Here is a 22,559-nt window from a genome sequence, read left to right as displayed (position 1 = left end):
TTTTCCAAAAATGTTATTCGCAAATCACAATCAGCAACTATTGTATTTATATATAAATACAGATGTAGTTTAATTTATTTTTGATGTATATTTATATTTTAACATGTATTTTATACTAATGACTGACTTTGATAGCTGATTTTGATATACACGCAGCATTGTCGATCTTTTTCTCACTTATTGGTTCTTGTTGAGTTACATATATTTCACTACTGTTTAGGATATATAACTTACCCCTAAAGAAACTATTATGACTTATGAGGATCAAGGAATATAAAAATTAATAGGATACTGATTAATTAACTGATAACTAAGAAACAGTGAAACAATAATAGCATGGAACTGAATTTGATACATGGTTTTTAAACTTTTTACCACATGATTTTTTCAGTGGTTATTTTATGGGATGCAATTATGTATATATATAGTTTTGGCATTTAATTTCATTGAGTGTCGTGAAAGGGAAATGGGCGTATAAAAGCAGAGTTCAATTGCCAAATCTTAAGGGAGGCCTTGATGTTAATGTCTGTTGCATTGTTGAACAGGAACAATCTTGCAGCTCCATAGATTGCTTCTGTTGGATAAACTCTAGAACTGATCACAGTTCTCCCTCCTTGTGCAAAACTCTCGATGATTGAATGATCAACCTAATCATATAAATAGACATTCAATTGTCATGAAAATTAGGTTAATATTCCACCACACACTTGTTAATTTGGTCTTTGAAAAAATTAATATAATTTAGTTTCTAAAAATATTAATGTGCATAAAGTTAATTCTTCTATTAATTTTTTATTACTGATATGTCTCCATTAAGTACTATGTGGCACCTTCATTAACATGTCATGTGACAGCCTCATATGTCAGTGATCATTAGTGACACATTAGTAAAAGTTAACATACCAACTCACAGTAATATCTTTCAAGAACTAAATTGAAAATATTGAATCTTTTATCAGTTTAAACCATATTGATTTATGTGTGATTTTTGAGAATCCAATTTAAATATTATCTTGTAAATTAAACCACACAAGACCAAATAGATTAATTGACACTACTTACCAATACCCTCAGTGATAGTTTTTCATCATTTAGAACAGGCACTTTGCTTCCAAAAACTTGCTTTGATACATCAGGTGCCTTTGATGACCTGCATTATTATCCAACAACAACTCATATATATTTTGTCACTTTCTCCTAATAAAGGAAGAGGCAAATATGAATGATGATGATTCATTAGTTAATAGTACCTAGTTTCATCAACACAGAAGGAAGTAGAAGTAGTAGTAGTTGTTGTAGTAGTTGAGGTTCCATTTCCATAATTTGAAAGACGGAAATAAATTGGTGTTAGTTCAGAAAGTTGATCATTTGCAATAGCCAAAATGCCAAATGGTCCAAAAGCACTTCTCTCAACAGCACCAACTCCACACCCTTCAACATTATTCACAATCCCTTCTGATCCCAACAATTCTATTTCAAATTCAGCAATTATGTCCAACTGAACAACAAAAAATAAATAAATAAATAAAAATCAGGAAAATGTAAAGTAAAACCATGATTAATGTGAGATACAAGTTGTAACAATGCAACCAATAACTATGGACAAACCTGTGTTGCAGGACCAATGTGTAATGGCACTACTGTGCCAGGTTTAACCAATAATTCCTTAAATTCATGACTGCTAAGTCTCAAGCTCTCTATTTCTTCCACTGGCCATTGAAGCAAATTAGTTCCAGTCTTCTTGTCATACAATACTGTTCTCGGAATAGTCTGATTCCGGCACCCAAAACACAAACATTTGTGGATCAGAAATCTTTACTAATTAAATTAATTTACCCATCAATCTATAAGATTAAGTTACAATGTGTCAAATTTTTAAAGTTGACTCTTTGTGCTACTAAAGTTCTTTGTTTTTATTTTTTTTTCTTTTTTTTTTTGAATTTATCATATTGAAATTGGTACAGTAGGTCAGTAGCACATGTTTAAAAGTGCCACATGTTCCAATCGAAGATCTACGCATCAAATATTAGTGTTTAAAGTTTGGACCAAATATTTTTGTATAGACACAAATATAATATTTTATACTTAAAATTAAGTGCTTTCATATGACCTTAAAAGTAAAGAGTATCCACTATCTAGAGTAAAATAGTGGGGTCTAAATTGATCATTAAAAGAAAAAAGCTAATTTTTTTAAAAGAAAAAAGTGATTAATTTACCTGAAGAGATGCCCAACCCTTTGTGATATCAGCAACCTCACTATCCGATTCATTAATCCAACCCCAAAGGACCCTTCTTTGTTTATTTTGGTCATAAAATGACTTTGAAGCATAGTATTTTCCATAATCCAATCTCAACCCGATACCCACATCCAAATCCGGGTCATCGGGTATCCACGTGTCATTCTCAATAAAATATGTCCCAATTGCATAATAGTCCAGCTTTGTATCATCCAAACTCGCCTTTAACACGTGCTTGACACCTGGACCATTTGCTGACGTGTCCAACCCAACCGACCCGTTTATTGAAACCGGGTAAAAGTCAACACACTCCCACATTCCCGTACCCGGAACGACATGCAGGAAGTGGTCATTAAGCTCATAGTTAATAAAATCAGTTGTCTTATAAACCAAGGAAAGGCCAGAATCATTGAGCATTGAGCCAAGCGTGAGCGTCCACTTGTTATCTGGGCCGAACCAGGCCGTTGTTGGGTCACGAAAATCGTTTGGGCCGATGCCGGGTGGGGGAACCATGACGGGGTTTTTGGCGTATTTGACCCAATTGAGGAGGAGCGGATCAGATGCGTCGGCGGGGTATGCGAGATTTTGAACCTGCACTTGTTGGTGGGTGTAGCCGGTGTAGAGCATCACGATTTCGCCACCTGGCAAGAGCGTTGCTGAGCCTGACCATGCACCGTTGATGTCGAACCACATGTCTCTGACAATGGCTTCTGGAAGGTAGAGCCAGTGAATGAGGTCCCTTGATACTGCGTGGCCCCATGTGATGTTACCCCACACCGCTGAAAAGGGATTGTATTGGTAGAATAGATGGTACCAACCCTTGTGAAACAATGGACCTACATAGTTATTTTTATATAAAATTAATAGTTAAAAATAATTATATAACAATTTAGTTAAAAAAATATTATGAGTATATTAAAAATTAATTATTATATAAATATATGTGTGATTTTATTAATTTTTAATATATATTTTATATTAGTAATTAATTTGGTTTATATTTAGTTTGTTGTTTAGTTAAATATATCCAATTATATATTTTTAGATATTAATTTTATATAAAAATAAAAAATAATTGGACGTAAATCTTTAATAATTTTTTATTATAAAATTGATTTTTAACCTTTATTTTTTTGAATAATTTAAGTTTGGAATTATGATTCAAGATAAAAAATAATTTCAAAATATTGATTAATATTAACCCAAAAAAAGATTTCTTAGTTGAATTCTAAGGAAAAATGAGTAAAAAAAATGTAAGGAAATTCACATGGAGAATGTTTTTCAAAGTAAAACTCTTATAGGGTCCTGAATTTTCTCAACAAAAAAGTCAATTCTTATGGGTGATTTTTTAAAGATTTTATTATACATTTATACCCAAAACAAAACATTTCATGTGGTGAATTGATAATCCAATACTAGACTTGACCTTGGTGTTTGTTTATTTTGGCTATATTTTATATATGACTATAAAGATAAAACGAACTAAATTAAATTTTTTAAATTAGAATTTAATTTTAATATATTTTCAGAGTAAAACAATTATACACTTACATTTAATCACGTAATGTTAAATTACATAAACAAAAATAATTAATTTTTATATTAATTATATAATTAATTATCTAAAAAAATAAATATAATTGAATAAATTTTACCCTATTAAATATATCAAAACTAAACTCTTCTAAATTATAATTAAAAATTAATGTCCGTGCGCGTATGAAATATGGAACGCAATTCACTGAACATAGCTTCGGTACGCAAACATGAAGTGTTGGGCATATATACCATACAGCATAAGTGGTAACTAAATGCCAAACATATATTTTATGGTCTAAATAGAATTTGTTTCATTTGTTATCTGATCACCTAAGCTAAACAAATCTTCAACGTTAAGAAGTTTCGCTATGATTTGAAAGCCTTTGCCAAATTCAAGAGTTATCAAATACAAATTCAAATTCCATCTCCTGTTTTTAATCTTAAAAGTACAAGCATAATAATTTGACCAATTATTAATCAAGATAGGTACAATAATGATAAATACGGGAAACAAGTAGTTAATGAAATGACCACGGCTAATTAAGTTGCGTTATTTAATATGATATAATAATCTATTAAAATCTTACAAAATTTTCACGTGTACACAAGTGAACAATACGACAAGAAACATGCATGGATTCGTATGGTACAAGAAGTACCCTACTATACGACCATTGCATTATAAGAATTAGGAAGTCGTATATATTTAAATTAGAGAGTTTGACAAAATTTCGTTGTTTTTTATTATATTATTTCGAGATCTATGTATGCATATCCATTGCTCTACATAATTTCTAAACGTGATCCAGCTATAAGTTTTAACATTCTATAATAAGAAGGCCAAAAAGATTCGAGACTTGGAAGTAGCTAGTTAATGAAATTAAACCAAAAATAAAAGGAAAAATCTAGGGCACCAGCAGTTTTGTTGAATTTTGGCCAGCATGTAACCAGCAGAGGAAGGTGAGCCATTGGATGAAATCTCACACCAATCTCATACCATCAAATCATCATTGATGACTAATTGATGGCTAACAATCACAAAAATTGCTGATCCCCTAGCATTGCTCAAAATAAAAAACAGTAGATCAATGGATTTAATTATTAGATAATAATATCTTTATTGAAGTTTGAAAAAAGTTTAGGGAAAAAGGGAATTGTATTGGTTAATTAAATTTTTTAATTAGCTTATTCTAATAATAAAATTGGAGTAAATGTTATTCTAATAATAAAAAATATTAATTATCTTAGTTGCATTATTTAGAAAAATAAGAAAATAGAAGATAAGGCAAACCATAATATTATTGAAATATGTTGGTTAAAATGGCCGAGAGAATTTATACCCGACCAAAAAAAATATCTTTAAAATTTAAGGATAAATTTATCACACTGTCATTAAATTAGTTATATTGCATGAAATAGAATGTTAGTTGAACAATAAAAAATGTGACTGAGAGATATTTCGCCATTATATGTGGACATAATAATGAGTGTAGATATAGAAAAAAAAATTGAAAATATATAGCATCTATTGTTGAAAAAGTTATTGCTTGATTTTTGTTATTTATGTATAATTGATATAATTAAAATATTTAGATATGTAGGTATAATTATAATAGAATAAGCGTGTATTTATATATTCCATATTATTTTGTAATTATTAATATAGTTTGTTGATAAGATTTAAGTTAATATAATTATTGATGAATAATATGGCCATTATTATTTTCCGGGTAAACCCTTAAAAATATATCTAAATTATTTTGTGGCTGATAAAAATATTTTTAAATTTTATTACTAAAAAAAATATTTTCAAATTAGTTTAAAATATGATAAAAATACATATTTATGAACAAAATTGTTCTAATGAAAAAGAATAATGTGACAAACCTAATTTTTTATATAAAAAATAAGAGTCTGAAATTAGTAAGTGAATTGTGTCACGTTTTTTGGTTAATATTTTTTTGACACATTTATAAATTATTTGAGAATATTTTTGTCTCTAAAAAAATTTGAGATAATTTTTGTGAGTGCCAAGATATTTCAAGTGTATTTTTTGTCCTTATTTATCCAATAATAAAATTTCAACTTTGGCCAATTAGCAACTTTTTCTTTTTGAATTTTCTCTTTGAAAAGTACATTAATTTAAATTATCATAAGAAACATTAAAAACCAAATAAAAATAAACATTCAAAATCATTAAAACAAGAATATCCAAAACCTAATAAAAAAAAAAAGTATAGGTAGATAATAAGAATACTAAACAATGTGAATAATAGATATGTCGGATGTTTAATTTAATAGGTATACAGATAATAGGTGGATGATTATGTTCATTATTTTTAATTGGATGGTTATTCATTTTGATTCGGGTTACTCATGCACAGTTAATAATAGGTGGATGTTCAATTCACTAAATGTATTTTAAGGGATAATTTGAAAGTGAAGTATTTTTTACTTTATTGGGCCAATTCTAAAACTCATTGTTCACAAAAATCATTGTTTACTGACAAAACCCTAAAAAGAAACATTTGAAACATAACAAAAAGGAACATTCAACATCTAACAAAAAAGATATATCCAAAATTATTTTAAAAAATTTAAAACTTGACAAATAAAAACATCTAAAAATATTAGAAAAAAATTCGAAAACTAAGAAAAAATTATCTAAAATTATTAAAAAAATTCAAAATTAAAAAAAGACACATATAAAAACATCCAAAACATACAAAAAAGACACATTCAAAACCTAGAAAAAAAATATCCAAAACAAATAAAAAGAATTATTCAAAACTTACAAATACAAAAAAAATACCATAATAAAAAGAATATTCAAAACCTAATAAAAAAACATTCCAAACGTAACAAAAACATTCAAAACCTAAAAAATATGAGGTAGTTAAAATTATTTTAAAAAATTTAAAACTTAATAAAACGAGACATTCAAAATTATTAAATAAAAAATATTCTAAGATTAAAAAAATATATATTTAAAATTATTAAAAATATTAGGCAAAATCTAAAAAAAAATATACAAAATATAAAAAAAAATTTAACCTTAATGGAAAGAAACCTCTAAAACTAGTAAAATAAATCATTTAAAACTAAGAAGATCTTGCGCGAGGAATTGAGTGGTTGGCCGCGCTGTTCTTGCGCGAGGTAATGGACGCCGCGATGAGAAGCGTTTGGAAGGTGGTGTGGGTGTACGGAGGCGCGAAGAATGAGGGGGAGGCGACGTCAGGAGAGGGGTATCGAGGTGAGAAGCGTTTCGAAAAGGAGGCAGGAGTGTGTGGCGCCGTGACGATCGGCGGAGGACCAGGAGAGACCGATGGCATGGAGAGAGGGGACGGCGACGTCACAGCAGCAGAAGAGAAAAAGATCGCAATTTCGAAATGCTATGGATTTGAGTAATAAAGTGTGTGTTTTCGTGAGCGTAAAAATATATATTTTTTAATTTAAAATTAAATTTACTATTAATTGCTTGCAGTTGGCATCCTAATTAGTTACCTATACTTTTCCGCAATATTTTGAAGTGAGTATTGTATGTGCCACATCCAAAACACAAGAGGGCTTCTGGGGACCCAAAATCAAAAGTTAGGAAGGGTCTAGTCATTGAGACAATTAAATGATCCCTTTTGTTCAACTAACATCTATGGTTGGTCCACATCTTTAGAAGTACCATCACCTTTACATTATTGCCATTCTTTGTCTTTGTTTTCATTAGCTTCACTCGGTTAGCATTATTAGTATTCAATATTTAATTATTCACATTAACAGCATCGTGAGGTCAATACTCAATACCAGCTGTATCTGGATAAGTAGTAGTATTCAACTTCTCAACATGTCATCCTCATTAATCCATTCTCTTTCTATTTTTTATTTTCTTAGCTACTTCATATGTAAAAGGGATAGAAATAACGTACCGTTTGGATCTGAAGAAGACTCAACCAATTTGAACATCAACAACAGCAACCCCAGTACACCAAGAAGGAGAGAAATTTTTAATTAATCACCCGGCCTTTCCATAAGGTAATTAAATAAAATAAAGTTTAAAAAGCATAGTTCACACGTAGAATATATATGATAATAATTTTGTGCATGGCAACAAGCATATATTAATATGTATAAAATATTATTACCGTTCATCCAATTCCTTTCAGGTTGAAAATGAAAAGCTGTTCTTTGCCAAGATAACATAGCATTGGTCCAATTATAAGGAGTAGTCTCCGAAAGAAAAGAGTTTGACTTTGCTGAAACGCCCTCAGCTACTCCTCTAGGGACTTTGTTGTAATTATTGTTGTTGTTACCCTTGTTTTCTATTTTGGCTTCATCATAATAATCATGGCCTTGGTATATGATGAGTGCAGCCATTGAAACTAGGAAAACGGTAGAGCCAAATATGCCAAGGTAACTACCCCTTAACCTTAAGGGTCTCCTTCCTTCTTCTTCTTCTTCTTCAGCTTCTAGCAAAGGAACATGTCCTACATCATCTTCGATACCCTCCATTTATGATCGACTCTTTTAGCTTGCTAGCTAGTGCAAATGATCATGTATATGTAAAGTAAAATGACTAGTAGTGATGAATAGAGAGAAGTAGAAGAAGAAGATATTATATAAGAAAGGGAAGTATTGAAATGTAGGTAACAAAATAATGAATAATAAAATAATAATATAAAATAGCACATGTTGAATTTTGTTGGATTGGTAGTTGGATGATTGGATCCAACATAATTGGAGGCCACACAAAAGAACATGGAAATCTATGGATATATTTGTGGCTAATATGGAAGGACAGATAGGATTTTAATTGGGATCCAAATTTGAAAATTCAAACATATATATAATATAAAAAATTAATATTAGGTTTACACTCACATACATATTACAATTTTACATAGTATCCAGAGACATGTTTTGTTTTCAATAAAAATATATATATATATATATATATATATATATATATATATATATATATATATATATATATATATATATATATCATTGCTTTTTTCTCTGTACACTCTCACTATTTATATGACTAAGTACCTTAATATTATATATTTATGGTTCTCATGGTGTGTGAATATATATGTTAATAATTATAGAGAAATAATTTTTAATTAGTTATTTTTTATGATATTTTTTATTTTATGCTTTTTTTTTAAATTTAAAATTTATGATTCAAAATTCAAAATTTAAATTTAGGATTTAAAATTTAAAATAAAAAATAGTTGACTTAAAATAAATTAATTTTCTAATTAAACTTCATTAATAATTATTGAAGGGGGTTTAAATTATATCATTTTAAAGTCTAAGAATTTAAGAAGTTGTGAAGTCAATCATTTATATAAGTATTAAATTAAATCAATAAATTATAGTTTAAATGACATAATTTTTTCATATTCATTTAAGAATTTACGAGTTCGAATCTTGGTGATCATATTTTTAATTTTGTATTAACACAGAATGCTTTTAATTTGTATAATAATTACAATATTGGACGTGTAAGCATGGGTTGCACACAATCGGAATTCATCATGTTGACCGTCAATCAAACAGGGGCTGCACGCAATCTGGGAACAAGCCTATGCTTGCATTGATTTCTTCATTGTTAATTAATCAATAATTATAATACTATTATATATAAGGATCTTCTTTGACGTGGTTCAATTAATTATATTGTTAATAATTAGATTACCTAGTTAGCTGCCGGTCAACCAATTTAAAAAGAGGTTATTTACGTGAAAGTACCCAAAAGCCTATAGTAGGGGTGTTTAAAACTAAATGACTAAATCTATCCAAATTAAACTGTTTATCTAATCTAATTTAAATCAAAAATTGATTAAAACCGTATTAATTTGAATTTGATTGGATTTTATTTTTTAAAAATTAGGATTGGATCAAATTTTAGATTTATTTTTCACAACTGATCCAGTCTAATCTAAACCGCACAATGTGTTATAATATTATTATTTTATTATTATGTTTACAATTATACTTATAACATATTCAATTTGTTATACATTTTTATAATTTTCATGTATTATTATTATTTAATAGATGTTTTATGTTCAAAATGTGATTTATTTATTTATTTTAAATAACCTATAATTTATTTCTATTGTTATGTTATTGTTGGTTTTTTAAGATATTGTTAAGACTTGTTATATTATTGTTAGTTATTTGAAATTTGATGTTGAGACTTGTTATATAAATAATTTTTTTAATTTACAAAACTGCAAATCAAATCCAAACTGCTCGAAATTGGATCGGATCGGATCGAATTTTTTTTAAAAAAATCATCAAATCCAAACCGCACCGCAAGTAAACATAGTATTTGGATTGGATGAATTTTTTACTCAAAATCGATCCAAATCGCACCGCAGCCCTTGTCTATAGAGAGCCAAATCAAACTCACATGCTAGAGAACTCCTTTATTTATGTCAATTTTCATGTATTTACTAATAATGATTTTATATAATCTATCCTCATTTTTTAAAAGAAAAAGTCATTTGTAATGCAAAATCTGATTATCTGAATAATAGGAATTTCAATAATTCCAATTCATTCAAAAAAGAAAAAAAGTACCAAGTTGTACTGAAAATAAATTTTATTTAAATTTTTTATTCAACTCACATACAGAATAAAAACGTACAGAGCATATAGAGTGTAAATAACAAAAAAAAGAAAGAAAAAAAAGAGAAATCCATGCATTTTAATTCAAAATACAAGCCAATAAGCAGGAGAAAATGCCTTATTTTTCATGTATGGACGATAGAGATTTTGATTGAATATGTCTGTGGAGTTTGGACCACCTCTTTTCATAGCAACAAATGAGTAGGGTCAACATTATTTAAAATATGAATATGAAAGTTTATAAAATATGATATGGTAGTTAAAGCTATAGTGGTAGCTTGTAATTGACAAGAAAATAAAAATAAAAAATAAAAAATAAAGGTTTTAAAAAGTAATAATTAGTTAATATAAACATGAATTGTGTGGATTTCATGATGACAAAAGTGAAAATTGATATGTACAAGGGAGGAAAGTGATTAAATGGCGAGATTCATGCCACTCACCCAACCCTTGTGATTCATTAACTTTTACAGGTATATTCAAGCAGCTTCTTAATAAAAAGTTTAGCATTATGTACATAAATTTTCAATTAAGATATATACACTAAATTATGAATCCAAGTTAAAAGGGTCTATTTTAAAATTATAAACCTTTTTTTAAATAAAATATTTATAAATTAAACCGAATTCAACTCTAAATCTAATCTAAATTTAATTTCAAAGGAAAATAATCAAGGGTTATAAAATTTGAAAACGAAAATTTGGATCAAGCTAATTTTTTAAGTTCAACCACAATATAGGTTTTTTGAGATTGGAGATTTTTTTATTCTGTCTCAAAAATAATTTAAACTAAAAAAAACACATAAATAGAAAAAGGAAGAATGTGACACCAATATATATTCTTATTCAACCTCCAATTGTAAATATATATTTATATCTAGTGTCTACTTTAATAATGGTGAAATTTTTACTAAATATATATCTAGAATACATTAACCAATTAAAAAAAAAAAAAAAAAAAAAAACAATGGAACCAAAACCTGATTTCCACGCCAAGAGAAATGAAGCTCTTCCCACGCCAAGAGAAATGAAGCTCTTTACTTGAGCTTCCTAAAACGCTGAGTTAACTCTAAACCAATGTTGTACTAAAAACCAGGATATAACGGAAAATAAATCCGTGACTTTTCTTCCTAATCTCTTAATTTCTCTCATATGATATACTAGTTTCATTCTTTTACAAAAATGAGAAAGAACCAAATAATCTAAGATATGACTCAAGAATAATCAATGACATAATAGTCAGATATGCAATAATAACTTAATTGTGAGAAAGAGGAAGAATGACTCCCACAAAACACGTGTTTGTTCAATGTTTTATCTCTTTCTCTCAATTTTTGTTGATAAGTATGCTTGCTCATATAACTTCTAGAAGCTTTCTTTCCAATTCAAATCCGTTGCACTACTCTTTTCTTGTCTGTCCGCCGCTGTCATTTTGCTAGTTGTTAAATCACATATTTTATTTCATTTTATTAGTATCACCATGTTATTTTTTATTGTAAGAAATCTTAGAGAACATTTATTTTTTTATTATTTTTAATTATTAATTTAATTTTTTTAATTTAATAATATACTCATATTTTTAAATATTAATCACTAATTAATAATAAAAAATAATAAATTTTAATAACTTTCTAATAATCTTTTCTTTTTATTTCTCATAAATCAAGATTATATAATTTAATATTAATTTAAGTATAATTAACCTTCATTTTATTGCTTTACTAACTTCATAAGAATTTAAATTCTAACCTATTGCTCTTAGTCCTTTTTTTTTATTCGTTACTACACTATTCACGCCCCCAAGTACACACACTTAGAATTCTCAAATCACAAAGTAGTCTTAGCTGAAAGAGTGTGACATGTGTTTTTTATTTTTTTTTTGGACTAGGAGTGCAACGTTTTAAGAAACAATTAATTTGCCATCTGATATGGGCCTCTGCATTACTCTTCGTGTATAGTTCTATACAATTCACATGGTTCTGACACCTCAAATGAAAGTTTGATCCAAAGGTCCAAAATCCTTTCATTCGAGAAGAGGGAGAATGAATATTTTCCATTGGGCTCTACTCCAAATGTATTGGGTCCTTGATCCTACAGTCAGAAATGAATCTGTGTATGTATGAACTGCACGACAACTAAATTAAATTGGTTTAATAGTTAACTCACTAGTCTATTTACTCATTAGTCAGATTAAGAGATATTGTGAAAAATAAAAAAAATTACACAACCAAAAAAACCTGGGCTCAGACCCAGAAAAGAAAAAAAAACTGAACTTTGAATTTTAAAAAATCCTATTGAGAAAACAACTAAAAGTTGAATCAATGATTTGAACTTTGAACTCTCTCGTCTTGGGTTGTAATAAGAGCTTTTGGATTTACTTAGGCGTTTGTGTTTTTCACTATTATCATTTATCAAAGTATGTGCAGCAAGCATCGAGTTGATTGTTTATGCTTCAATTGTTTTGATCAACACTCCACATTCCACAATATTTATGAACCAAGCTAGCATTTGTAGCTTATATTAAATATTGATAGTGATAAATGCTTCCTGTTGGGTTTTACCAATCATATCATATTTATGTGACGGGAAATAGCCATACAGACAACGACAAATACCAGAAAGCTTTATTGCTTGCTTTCTATTTCTATCACAAGTTTGAATTATTGGACCTCAAAAGACATCGACCCATGATGGAATTCGCTTCCAGATTTTTGGACACCGGAAAAATAACATTCATAATCAATGATATAGTATTGGCAAATGGCGAAGGCCATGACAGCCATAAATACATGTATATTCCGTTCCAAAATAATAATGAACATTAAAAAAAAAAAGAATAAATTAATAATAATTGCATATGTAACTCCCTTTTAAGTGGTTAAGATACAGTAACCAAAACTGGAGGCACCAGTGAGTAAAAACTAAAAATATAAACACTCTTTGGACTTAAAAGAAAGAAAGAATAACAAAGAAAGAAAAAATTTCTCTGCATATTTTTCTTTAATCCTTTTGAGAGACATAAACATGAGTGGCTAATTTACAATTGCCAAAGGAGATTTGAAGTTTGAACAAAACAACAAGGTAGCGACAAGGTTGTAGCTACCATAAGAGGTCTTCTGTGCGCAAACCTGCTGCAGGAAACCTCTTGGCATGTTTCCTAGAAAACCCAAAATCGAAAACATAAGGCTGTCTTTATTATCACTACCATGATGATGATATTATATAGTTTATAGTATATATTAAGAGTATAATTCAACTCTATACACTATATAAGGCTTTTTAGGGGGCTTGACTTCCATACCACAAGAGACTTGAGAAACTCCATCACCTGCAAACACACAACAAATGAAATCACAACTCAAGATCCAAGACAGCATTTGCAAGCAAAACAAGTGCAGCAGCAGAACATCACGAAGAATATAAGAAGTACCTCTGATGGATCACGGAGAGAGTAAACTGCATTGCTTTCTTTTGGCGCTGAGGACACTAAGATCCCATAACCTTTATTTCCCTCCCTCAGAACCTGTTAGAACAAAAATGAATTCATTTGAGATCACTATTCAACCAAACCACCAGAGTAAATGGAAAAGAAAGGTGGACATGAAAGCGCTCATTATTACCTTAAATGCATCTTCATCTGTTCTGTCATCTCCAATATATATAGGAAGCACATCATCACAATTGCTAAGCCCTGAAAAATGATAAATTTTTATCAGTCATTAATGCGAAAACAAAGAACTCTGATTTTCAAGAAAGGGGATAGAACTCACCAAGTGACTCGAGCAAAAACGTGACTGCTTTTCCCTTATCCCAGTCAATCACTGGGCGGACCTCTAAGACCTGAAAAATAGTGAAGCAGAGATTACGACAAAGAAAACTCCATGCCAAAGATCCGTCACAGTTAAATCCCCCTAAGCAAGAGTAGAAAGATTCACCCAAAGATATACCTTGCGCCCATGAGTTAGTCGCAAACGTGGATAGCCCTTCAGAATATCATGGACAATCTGCCCCACCAAATCCCAACTCTGCATATTAAATTGAGAGAAGAAAATTATTAACAACTCTCTGGAAGAGCAAAATAATTAAGCAGAAAAGCTACTCCATTATCATGTAATGATACTGCTAACTGTGGTTTATCTCATTAGAGGACGAGAGACTGTACCTTATCATCTACATTGCGGTAATGTACAGACACACAAAATTTATTGTTTTCAACTTTTGCTCCTTTAATATCTTTCGTACTCTCAACAAGAGACTCAAAGACCTGTCAAAACAAAATCCAATCAGGATATGGCATCCTAACAAAGTGAAAAAAAAAACAAAAAAAAACAAAATGCACATAATGATGGTATTTTTGAAATATGCCTACCTCATCAATCAGGGGCAAGAACTCAGCAGCAGGTTGGAATAAATTAACTTCCTTACCCTGTCATGTTAAAGATAATCATGAAAACTGTTTAGAAGAAAGCTTGAGAAGAAAAATGAGATTATACATATGGACTACAAACCCCCATTACCTGCTTGTCAGTAGACCTAATGGTGCAATTAGGGTGGTTATCAGGTACAGCCTGCCTGACAGGACCAATGATGTCCATACCATGACTACCAGCATAATAGAGTTCTGTTAGTCCTATAAATTCATATACCTGAGCCAATAGGGTGAAATAAAAGTTAGAATCAATACCAACATATCAAGAAATAAAGCTAATTTGATGAGGAAGAAAATCTTTTCTTATATTTCAGCTGTTAAGCTACCTTGTCACGACTTCTTCCACTGATAATAGCAGTAGGGAAATATTCAGCCACCTTTTTAACAGCATCTCGCATCTGCAGAATTTGTATGATCAGAAATCAGAAAGTGACGAATGAGAAAAGGATAACTTTTCGATTCAAGTTCCAGATAACATTACATACATTGTCAGACATGAAAGCACAGTCAGGATTATCGACGATCGGGGAAAGAGTTCCATCATAATCCAGAAACAAGGCTATTCTCTTCCCTTTTGCATAGTTTGTAATTTGCTCAAAAGATGTAAGAGCTGAGGGATACTTTAGCTGTGAAATTAACAAAATGAAAGAGAGAAATAGCATAAGTACCCTCCACAATTTGTAATGTCTGGAATTTAACTTCTAGGAAAGTATGCAATACCAGCCAGTTAAAATAAGCAGCATCAGATTCATGTGACGCAAAGCCATGACTAACATCCTTCGTTATCTTCCTGGGGGGAGGAGAAGATGATTTCATGGCATCCAACCAACTACTAGAACGAACATCCTCAAGAAGTCCAGTTTTCTTCCTTGGGATAGTCAAAAGCATACCATGTGGAAAGGTCGCCCCGGTTGGGGAGTAAGGCAATAAACTTGAATGCACACCCAGTCTTGACTTTGTTATGGGTGCAGCATCAGCAAGAACAGGGGTGTGATTTGATTTCAAGTCCATGGGATCCAGGTTTGTGAACCACTTGATATGACGGCAACAATGTGTGAAAATTTAAGGAGTATCGAGCACCAATTGAACTATTATTATCTATGTATCAGATTTCCACTTTACCCAACTCTCTTATCAATGAAAAACCACCTCTTCAATGTTATCTTGTCACTGCTCTTGGGGTAACAGTCCATCAACTGCTGAGCTCCTGAAAATAATGATAATATGAATTGCCTTAGATTGATGTCATTATCAAGTGACAGATAAATTGAAATAAACGGCACCCATGTTTGAGCCCACCTTTTCACTATCAACCCTTTAAAAGAAAGTGAAGGAGATTTTTCCATTTGAAACAGCAAACATGGGTTCCAAAAATGGTAAATGTGTAAACTCAAAACAGTGTGCAGCCTACAAGAGAAATGGAAAAACTACTTGCAGGTCTGACATCTATGAGGTAAAACAGTGCACGTGAAAACGCTTTGGTCAATGCCAAATCAATAAATAACAAAGATCTTGAGATGTCTAGAATATTAAACAGTCACATGAAGCAACCAGCAAGCAAAGCAGGGGAGGAGGGAGGTTGAGGTAAAGGAGACAGTTTTAGAAACTATTTTTAGCACTAGCCTAATTATATAGCTTTAACTTTTACAATCCGTGTAAAGAAGAAATAAAATCTTTAGAATAAAAAGGAAAAAAAAAACAAAGAAGAAAGCGAAAAACAATGAATTGACGCTGATTCTTCCTTTTCATTTATTTATTCATATTTAGAAGGACTCTTCCAATTAATGATTGGCCCAAAATTGCAGTTCACAAAAATCCAAAGACAGTAAAGACCCCATCCTCCTTTTAGTGAACTAATGATGTGAAATACACAAGGCACAACTTGGCATTAGTTGCCAAATTTGCATTATTGACCGCTGAGGCTGACCATGAGTCATGGCGAAGTAATTCAATAGGATCATATAAATTCATGTATTTATATCATAAGAAAAAGCATCTATTGCAAGTTCATCAAAGTCAAACATTCTAGCATGATTTTGTAATAGAAGATAAAGGGATGAGGAAAAGTTAACAACTTGTGGGTTTATTCTCAATTATTGCTTACAACAGGAGCTGCTGACAAAAACCCAAGTATTAGTGCAGTTTTCTCATCATGCCTCATTGACTATCAACAGTTCCATCTTTAAAAATTAAAAAGAAAACAAAAAATTCATTCTAACAAAAAGATGCTACATATCAAACACAGGGCAGACTCATACAGAGTGAAGTATTACCCAAAAAAAATCAGTTTTACCAATTTTCAGAGATAAAAAACTTAGTTTAGAAGAATTAAAACATGAAAAGCAATTCGATGGTTAGTGACATAAGATGCTGCTTTAAAGATATTGACCAAAGGGAATTCAACACAACAATTCTTGATATTGATTTCAGAAGAACAAGCTAATAACAATAACTGCTATGGTTTCATAACATAATCATCAAGAAACTTACTGAGCACAGCAAAAATCACCAGGAAGAATGACTAGTACACGATGCAGAGAAAAATATCAGAACAAATGAGAACTGCACTAAATATCAGGAGAAAAAACAAATACAAGAAAGAAAAGGAAAAGAAAATCCAACCACCAATATGAAGCGGAGGAAAATAGAAAGTATAAACAGGTGAACTGTGCTAATAGAAACAAATTAATCAGATGCTGATTTGTGCATAATGTAGTGCCCTACTACCCCACCAAGTGGATGGGAAAGAAAACATCAAAACAATACCATATGCAACCACACATAATGGCCCTACAAAGCATGGCAGTCAATAATACAAAGGGTCCCAATAAATAAAGATTCTGCAAAGAAATAGACAAACTGACATGGAATATAAATAAAAATTGCTAACTAACAATAATAATTAAAAAAAAAGTCCACAAACTGTGTGTAAATTCTGGTGTACAAGTAATTTCCTCACTGTGCAAAAGAAAAATACTCAGAAGGAACGAAACAACCCAGAATATGGACCGGCATCTACTTCAAATTTTGACTTTTTGCTTAAATTTTTTCCATCATATTTAATATCCATTTTAAAATAGTTCATAACAGTTTAAATGAGAAGCACAACAAAGCAATTAGAAAAAATAGAGAGGAAAAAAAAAGGTGGAAACAAATAACATCACATCAGCTTAATCAAGAACAGCTCTAAAGGCAGAGACAAATCAGAATTAATAGTCGACAGTACCCATCTCCCGGTCGGGAGAAAACCGAAAAAAACTGAATTAACCAATCATGCAACGATCAGTCAAAGTAAACGATGGTTTGCTGGAAGAAATTAATAGGGGAGGAAGAAAAGTTTCTTCTAACAATATTAAATATATTAATAAAAAAAGAGGGGCGTCGTAGATTTTGACTAGCTCCCAAATCTTCTAAATATTAGATTATTATTATTAATAATAATAATCATTAAAAGCGAAGGTAACGCGAAACAATCACGAGTCAAAATGCCACCGACCCTCTTGAATGTCAAGCAACTACCCCCAATCACCATTTTTAAAATATATATATATATATACATTAATAAAAAAAACAGAGGAAACTTTCTCACAAAAAGGAGCCAACTTTCAGAATCTGGGTTTCGGAAAGAGCTTTGTTAAAAAAGTTAGACCCTTTTGTTTTCCTTCAGAAAGCTAAAACCCTTTTCTCTTGAATATAGAGTGAAGAAGAAGATGAAGATGACGAAGAAGAAGCTTACCTAATAAACGAGCTCCAACCACGCGAACAACGAAACAAGGTTTCTCATTAATCTTCTTTCATAATAATGCAGATATTTAGCTGGAAGAAGAAAAAAAAAGGAAAAATAATTTTAAAAAGGAACAAAAAAAAATGAACCACCAGTATTCAGAGTTTGGCAGCCAACAAAACAGAGCGAATATAAATCAGAAAGAACACCCCCCCCCCCCGCGAAAACCCACACAAACCACAAAACCCACACCTTTGTTCGGCGCAAAAAAATATCAGCTAGAATCCCCCTTTTTGGAGATAAATTCTCGGCAGCCAAACAAAGAGACAGTGGGGAAGGCAATGTGTTAAGCAGAATAAAGAGAAATTTACCTGAAAATACGATTAATGATTATAACAGACCGAAACCAAACAAACCCTAGACAAGAACGAAGAATTAGGGTTCAAGAACGAAGCTATATAATGGAGTGGTACTGAAAAACGGTGTGCTTTTAAGCGGCGAGAGAAGCGAAAGTGTTAAATTAAAAAAGAGAGAACGTAACAGAATGAGAGAGAGAGATAGAAAAGAAAAGAAGAGAGAGAGGAGAGAAAAACACTGCTAAATCAGAAAGGCGTATTTATAGCGTTTCGACCCTCACGAAACGTGCTTTACAAGGAAACCTTCGTCGGTTGTTGAATTAGGAAACACCACCACCCCACCAATAAAATTACAATAAAACGATACAGAAACTCAATCTCGATTTCCAGCGCGTGAGCTTCAATTCCGAAGAACGAAGGCGACGGCGCGTGTTGTATCGCACGGCGCGTGGGAGAGGGATAGTGGTAACCGTGTAACTGATAACTGAATATCCGAAGGGCAAAGATTTGATTTCATTGGTTTGCGCATTGAATCAACGACCGAAGGCACATTGGAAAGGGAGTGGGGCCAGAGAGACACGTGGCGGAGCGAGTTGGCGGCGAAGCGCGTAGGGACACGTGTAAGTGAGGCGATGTCGACGTGGCCACGTTGTGGGATGGGGCCCACCACGTATGTCGTTTTATTAGGGTGGAAGGAAGAGAACGGGAGCGAACGAGTGGTAGTCGTCGGTGACGGTGGCGATTGTCGTGGAGGGCCTGTAGGATGGTCCCACGTTTCAGGGAGTGTGGGGTCCACTGTAACGAATGATGGCCTCATGATGAGGTGAAGTGGCATGGGGATGGGCCTTCATGCATGACCATGACCCCATATTGTCCCGGCCAACCAACAAACAGACACGTAGATCTGCGTAGAGTAACAGGTACAGTAGAAATTTTGAGGTTCAATAATCTTGTTAAACTTCACATCCAATCCATGTAGCTTTCATAGCATTTTATTTATGTTTTTATTAATGTATAAACTAGTAATTAAGGAAAGATTAATCAAGATGTTAAATTCTTTTATATGAACTAGGGATGAAACATACTAATTGAAGTACCTAAAAGCTATTTTTTTTTAACCAACTATCAACCGATTAAAAAAGTAGAGCAAATATTAAAAGGAGAGAAATTGTTCTTTATGGTTTCTCACTATTTTTCGAAGAACAATTTTTTTTATGATTTAAATAATTGATCTAAGTAATCTCTATAACCTATTGATATGTTGGCAGCCCATTTTTTTGGTTGTAACTTAAATAAGTTAAACATAAGAAAAAAACAAAAAAATAAAAAAACGATATAAATAAAGGACAGTTTTATTTAAAACTATTTTTAAATTTTTTTTTAAAAAAAAATTTTACTTGATAAAGTTGTAACACCATCATTATTTTTAATAATTGAAAATCAATAAAAAATCGTGAATTATGAGAGAAAATTTTGTCATTTAGATTAAAAAAAAGTATAGACAAGCAACTCCTAACAAAAAAATTTAAACAATTGTAATTAATAATTATTAATTTTATATTTAAAAAGTTTTAAATAATTATTAATTAATAATAATTAACTAATATAGAGTACAGTTTAAAAATATTTATTGACTTATTGTTGGCTAAATCTTTATTGGTTACCTGGCGAAATTTTTGGATAAATGATCAAAATCGAAAAAAGTATTATTTTTAAAAGAAAATATTAAAAAAAATTAATTAAAATTATTTTATACGTGTATTCAATCACATATCGTTATATTAGTAAAAATTATTATCTTTTATATTGACTGCATGAATAATCTTTTAAAAAAATAATTATAATTATATAATTGTGTAAAATATTTTATACTATTAATACATCAAAATTAAACTCTTTCTGTATTAACAAATAATTTTTAATTTTTTTTAAATAAAAAAAATGAAAAGAAAACTGGTTATGGAGATTGATCGGTTGCATTAAATGTATTACGATGTAGATACGCCTAACTCTATTAATACTACCTAGTTCAATAAGGCCTAGTTTGCCATCTCCCATCTGTAACTGTAAGTCCATAATGAGTCAAGGTTCGAACCTAGATCTTGCCAACGTGAACAAGGTTTAAATTTATCCTTCGTTTAATTACTTCAATTTAAAGTTAATTTAGACATTAGAAATTTGGAGTCTTAGAAGTACCACCACTTCTCTAATAGACCCCAATATGAAGGGTCCAACTTAGGACGCTTTTTTATTTATATAAATATTAAAAATGTTTTAATTCTCTAAATACCTATCATGGAAAAATATTATCAATGTACGCATGGTCAATTCACGTAAAATATTTACAAAATAGATTTTGTTATTATTTCATATGTAAGTATCTGTGAAATAGATCTAGACGTGTCAGAATTATTTTTTATTAGGTCTAATCTAATTTAATATATGACAACTCATTATATTATGTGTTGTCTTAGTTTTTTTTTCTCCTTCTTTTTCATCTAGCGCTGATTATTCTTCATTTCTTTTTCAAGATGCATCTTTTTTCTCTTTAAATTAAGATTCATGTTATACATGTTGGTCATAAAAATAAAAAATTAATCTCATTTATTCTATTCTTCTTTATTTTATTTTTTATTTTTTATTTTTTTACTCTATCTTTTTTTCATATTTTTATTCTCTGATTATTATGCTCTTTTGCTTCACCTATTTTGCAGGTGATGAAACAAAAATAGCATTCTCTATTTCGCGGACAACAAAACAGAAATGTGACCCTCCTATTTTGTGGACGAAACATCAAAAATGGCTCTGACACGTCTGGATCTATTTTGCGAGCGCTACGTATGAAATGATAGCAAAATCCATTTTGCAAATGTTTTTACGTAAATTGACTATGCATACTTTGACAATATTTTTCTATTGTGCATATTTAGTGTAACACCCTACCACACTAAGCTTTACGCTTAAGTCGTAAAACAGATGTGGTGTGGTATTACGATCTCTAAAATAAAATGAGTACATTTAATAGCAGAAGAATTATAATATGCTAGGAACCTTGAAGAATAGGGAAATAAAAATCGCGAAATAAAACCGCAACGCTCAAGGAACGAGTTAACTTGCGTGCTAAGAAAAATCATAACCATTAAACATAAGATAACAGAAGTAGTAATAAAGTGCCAAAGATACAAAATAACAAGTTCCTAACTCAGCTTGCGAAGTCAAGACTGGCCGGAGAATATTTACACATATATACATACATATCCAAAACCCAAAAGTACATATACACTATCCTGCCTCTCCATAAACCTCTAAGAGGATAAAAAAGAAGTTTTGCGGAGAGAATGCCAAGTACATATATATATATATATATATATATATATATATATATATATATATATATATATACACATCATAGCATAACAAAACAATCCAGTAACCACTCCGCTTCAAGAGTTCAGACGCCTAACGAGATGCCTCTCGACCTGCATCTGAAAAAAATAACAAGAATGAGAACCGGAGGTTCTCAGTATGGTAAAGGTGCCACACACATAATATGTAAGGTCCTGGGAATGCCAGAGGAAATCCTAGAACGCCGACACTCAGATTATACAGCTTAAAGTATTAAACAGAAGCCATTAAAGGTGG

The 22,559-nt window shown here is 30.8% G+C and overlaps 2 protein-coding genes and 1 long non-coding RNA gene across 7 annotated transcripts; 1 reads left to right on the top strand and 2 right to left on the bottom strand.

Annotated features, from left to right (window-relative positions):
• Positions 1 to 274: 274 nt before the first annotated feature.
• Positions 275 to 8,684, bottom strand: LOC112789463 (beta-fructofuranosidase, soluble isoenzyme I). Of its 3 annotated transcripts, none has more exons than XM_072232364.1 (7): positions 7,913 to 8,438; positions 7,697 to 7,791; positions 2,217 to 3,073; positions 1,609 to 1,770; positions 1,251 to 1,498; positions 1,063 to 1,150; positions 275 to 647 (listed from the first exon to the last, which is right to left on the bottom strand). In XM_072232364.1, exons 2-7 carry the CDS (start codon positions 7,731 to 7,733, stop codon positions 444 to 446), a joined length of 1,596 nt encoding a protein of 531 aa, XP_072088465.1. In that variant the 5' UTR covers positions 7,734 to 7,791; positions 7,913 to 8,438; the 3' UTR covers positions 275 to 443. The 3 variants fall into 3 exon arrangements, with proteins under 3 accessions (XP_072088465.1, XP_025687157.1, XP_072088464.1); XM_025831372.3 differs by having other exon boundaries at positions 7,697 to 7,705; positions 7,913 to 8,384; XM_072232363.1 differs by lacking the exon at positions 7,697 to 7,791 and having other exon boundaries at positions 7,913 to 8,684.
• Positions 8,685 to 13,116: 4,432 nt separating this feature from the next.
• Positions 13,117 to 19,083, bottom strand: LOC112789461 (trehalose-phosphate phosphatase A). Of its 3 annotated transcripts, XM_025831366.3 has the most exons (14): positions 18,933 to 19,083; positions 18,574 to 18,653; positions 15,558 to 16,044; positions 15,323 to 15,463; positions 15,164 to 15,235; positions 14,926 to 15,054; positions 14,778 to 14,834; positions 14,571 to 14,672; positions 14,356 to 14,433; positions 14,179 to 14,248; positions 14,029 to 14,099; positions 13,839 to 13,931; positions 13,710 to 13,736; positions 13,117 to 13,565 (listed from the first exon to the last, which is right to left on the bottom strand). In XM_025831366.3, the coding sequence occupies exons 3-14, from the start codon at positions 15,846 to 15,848 to the stop codon at positions 13,446 to 13,448; spliced, it is 1,251 nt and encodes a 416-aa protein (XP_025687151.1). In that variant the 5' UTR covers positions 15,849 to 16,044; positions 18,574 to 18,653; positions 18,933 to 19,083; the 3' UTR covers positions 13,117 to 13,445. The 3 variants fall into 3 exon arrangements, with proteins under 3 accessions (XP_025687151.1, XP_025687152.1, XP_025687153.1); XM_025831367.3 differs by lacking the exons at positions 18,574 to 18,653; positions 18,933 to 19,083 and adding an exon at positions 16,137 to 18,426; XM_025831368.3 differs by lacking the exons at positions 18,574 to 18,653; positions 18,933 to 19,083 and adding an exon at positions 17,328 to 18,426.
• Positions 19,084 to 19,292: 209 nt separating this feature from the next.
• LOC140183716 (uncharacterized) lies at positions 19,293 to 21,958 on the top strand. The gene is made up of 2 exons (XR_011879532.1): positions 19,293 to 19,837; positions 21,632 to 21,958. It is a non-coding gene; the product is annotated as an uncharacterized lncRNA (long non-coding RNA).
• The last annotated feature ends 601 nt before the right edge of the window (positions 21,959 to 22,559 follow it).

The sequence above is a fragment of the Arachis hypogaea genome, chromosome 3, assembly GCF_003086295.3.
Source record: "Arachis hypogaea cultivar Tifrunner chromosome 3, arahy.Tifrunner.gnm2.J5K5, whole genome shotgun sequence".
NCBI classification, from domain to species: Eukaryota; Viridiplantae; Streptophyta; class Magnoliopsida; order Fabales; family Fabaceae; genus Arachis; species Arachis hypogaea.
Note: the sequence above shows the minus strand (reverse complement) of the source record. Positions and strands in the feature narration are given on the sequence as shown.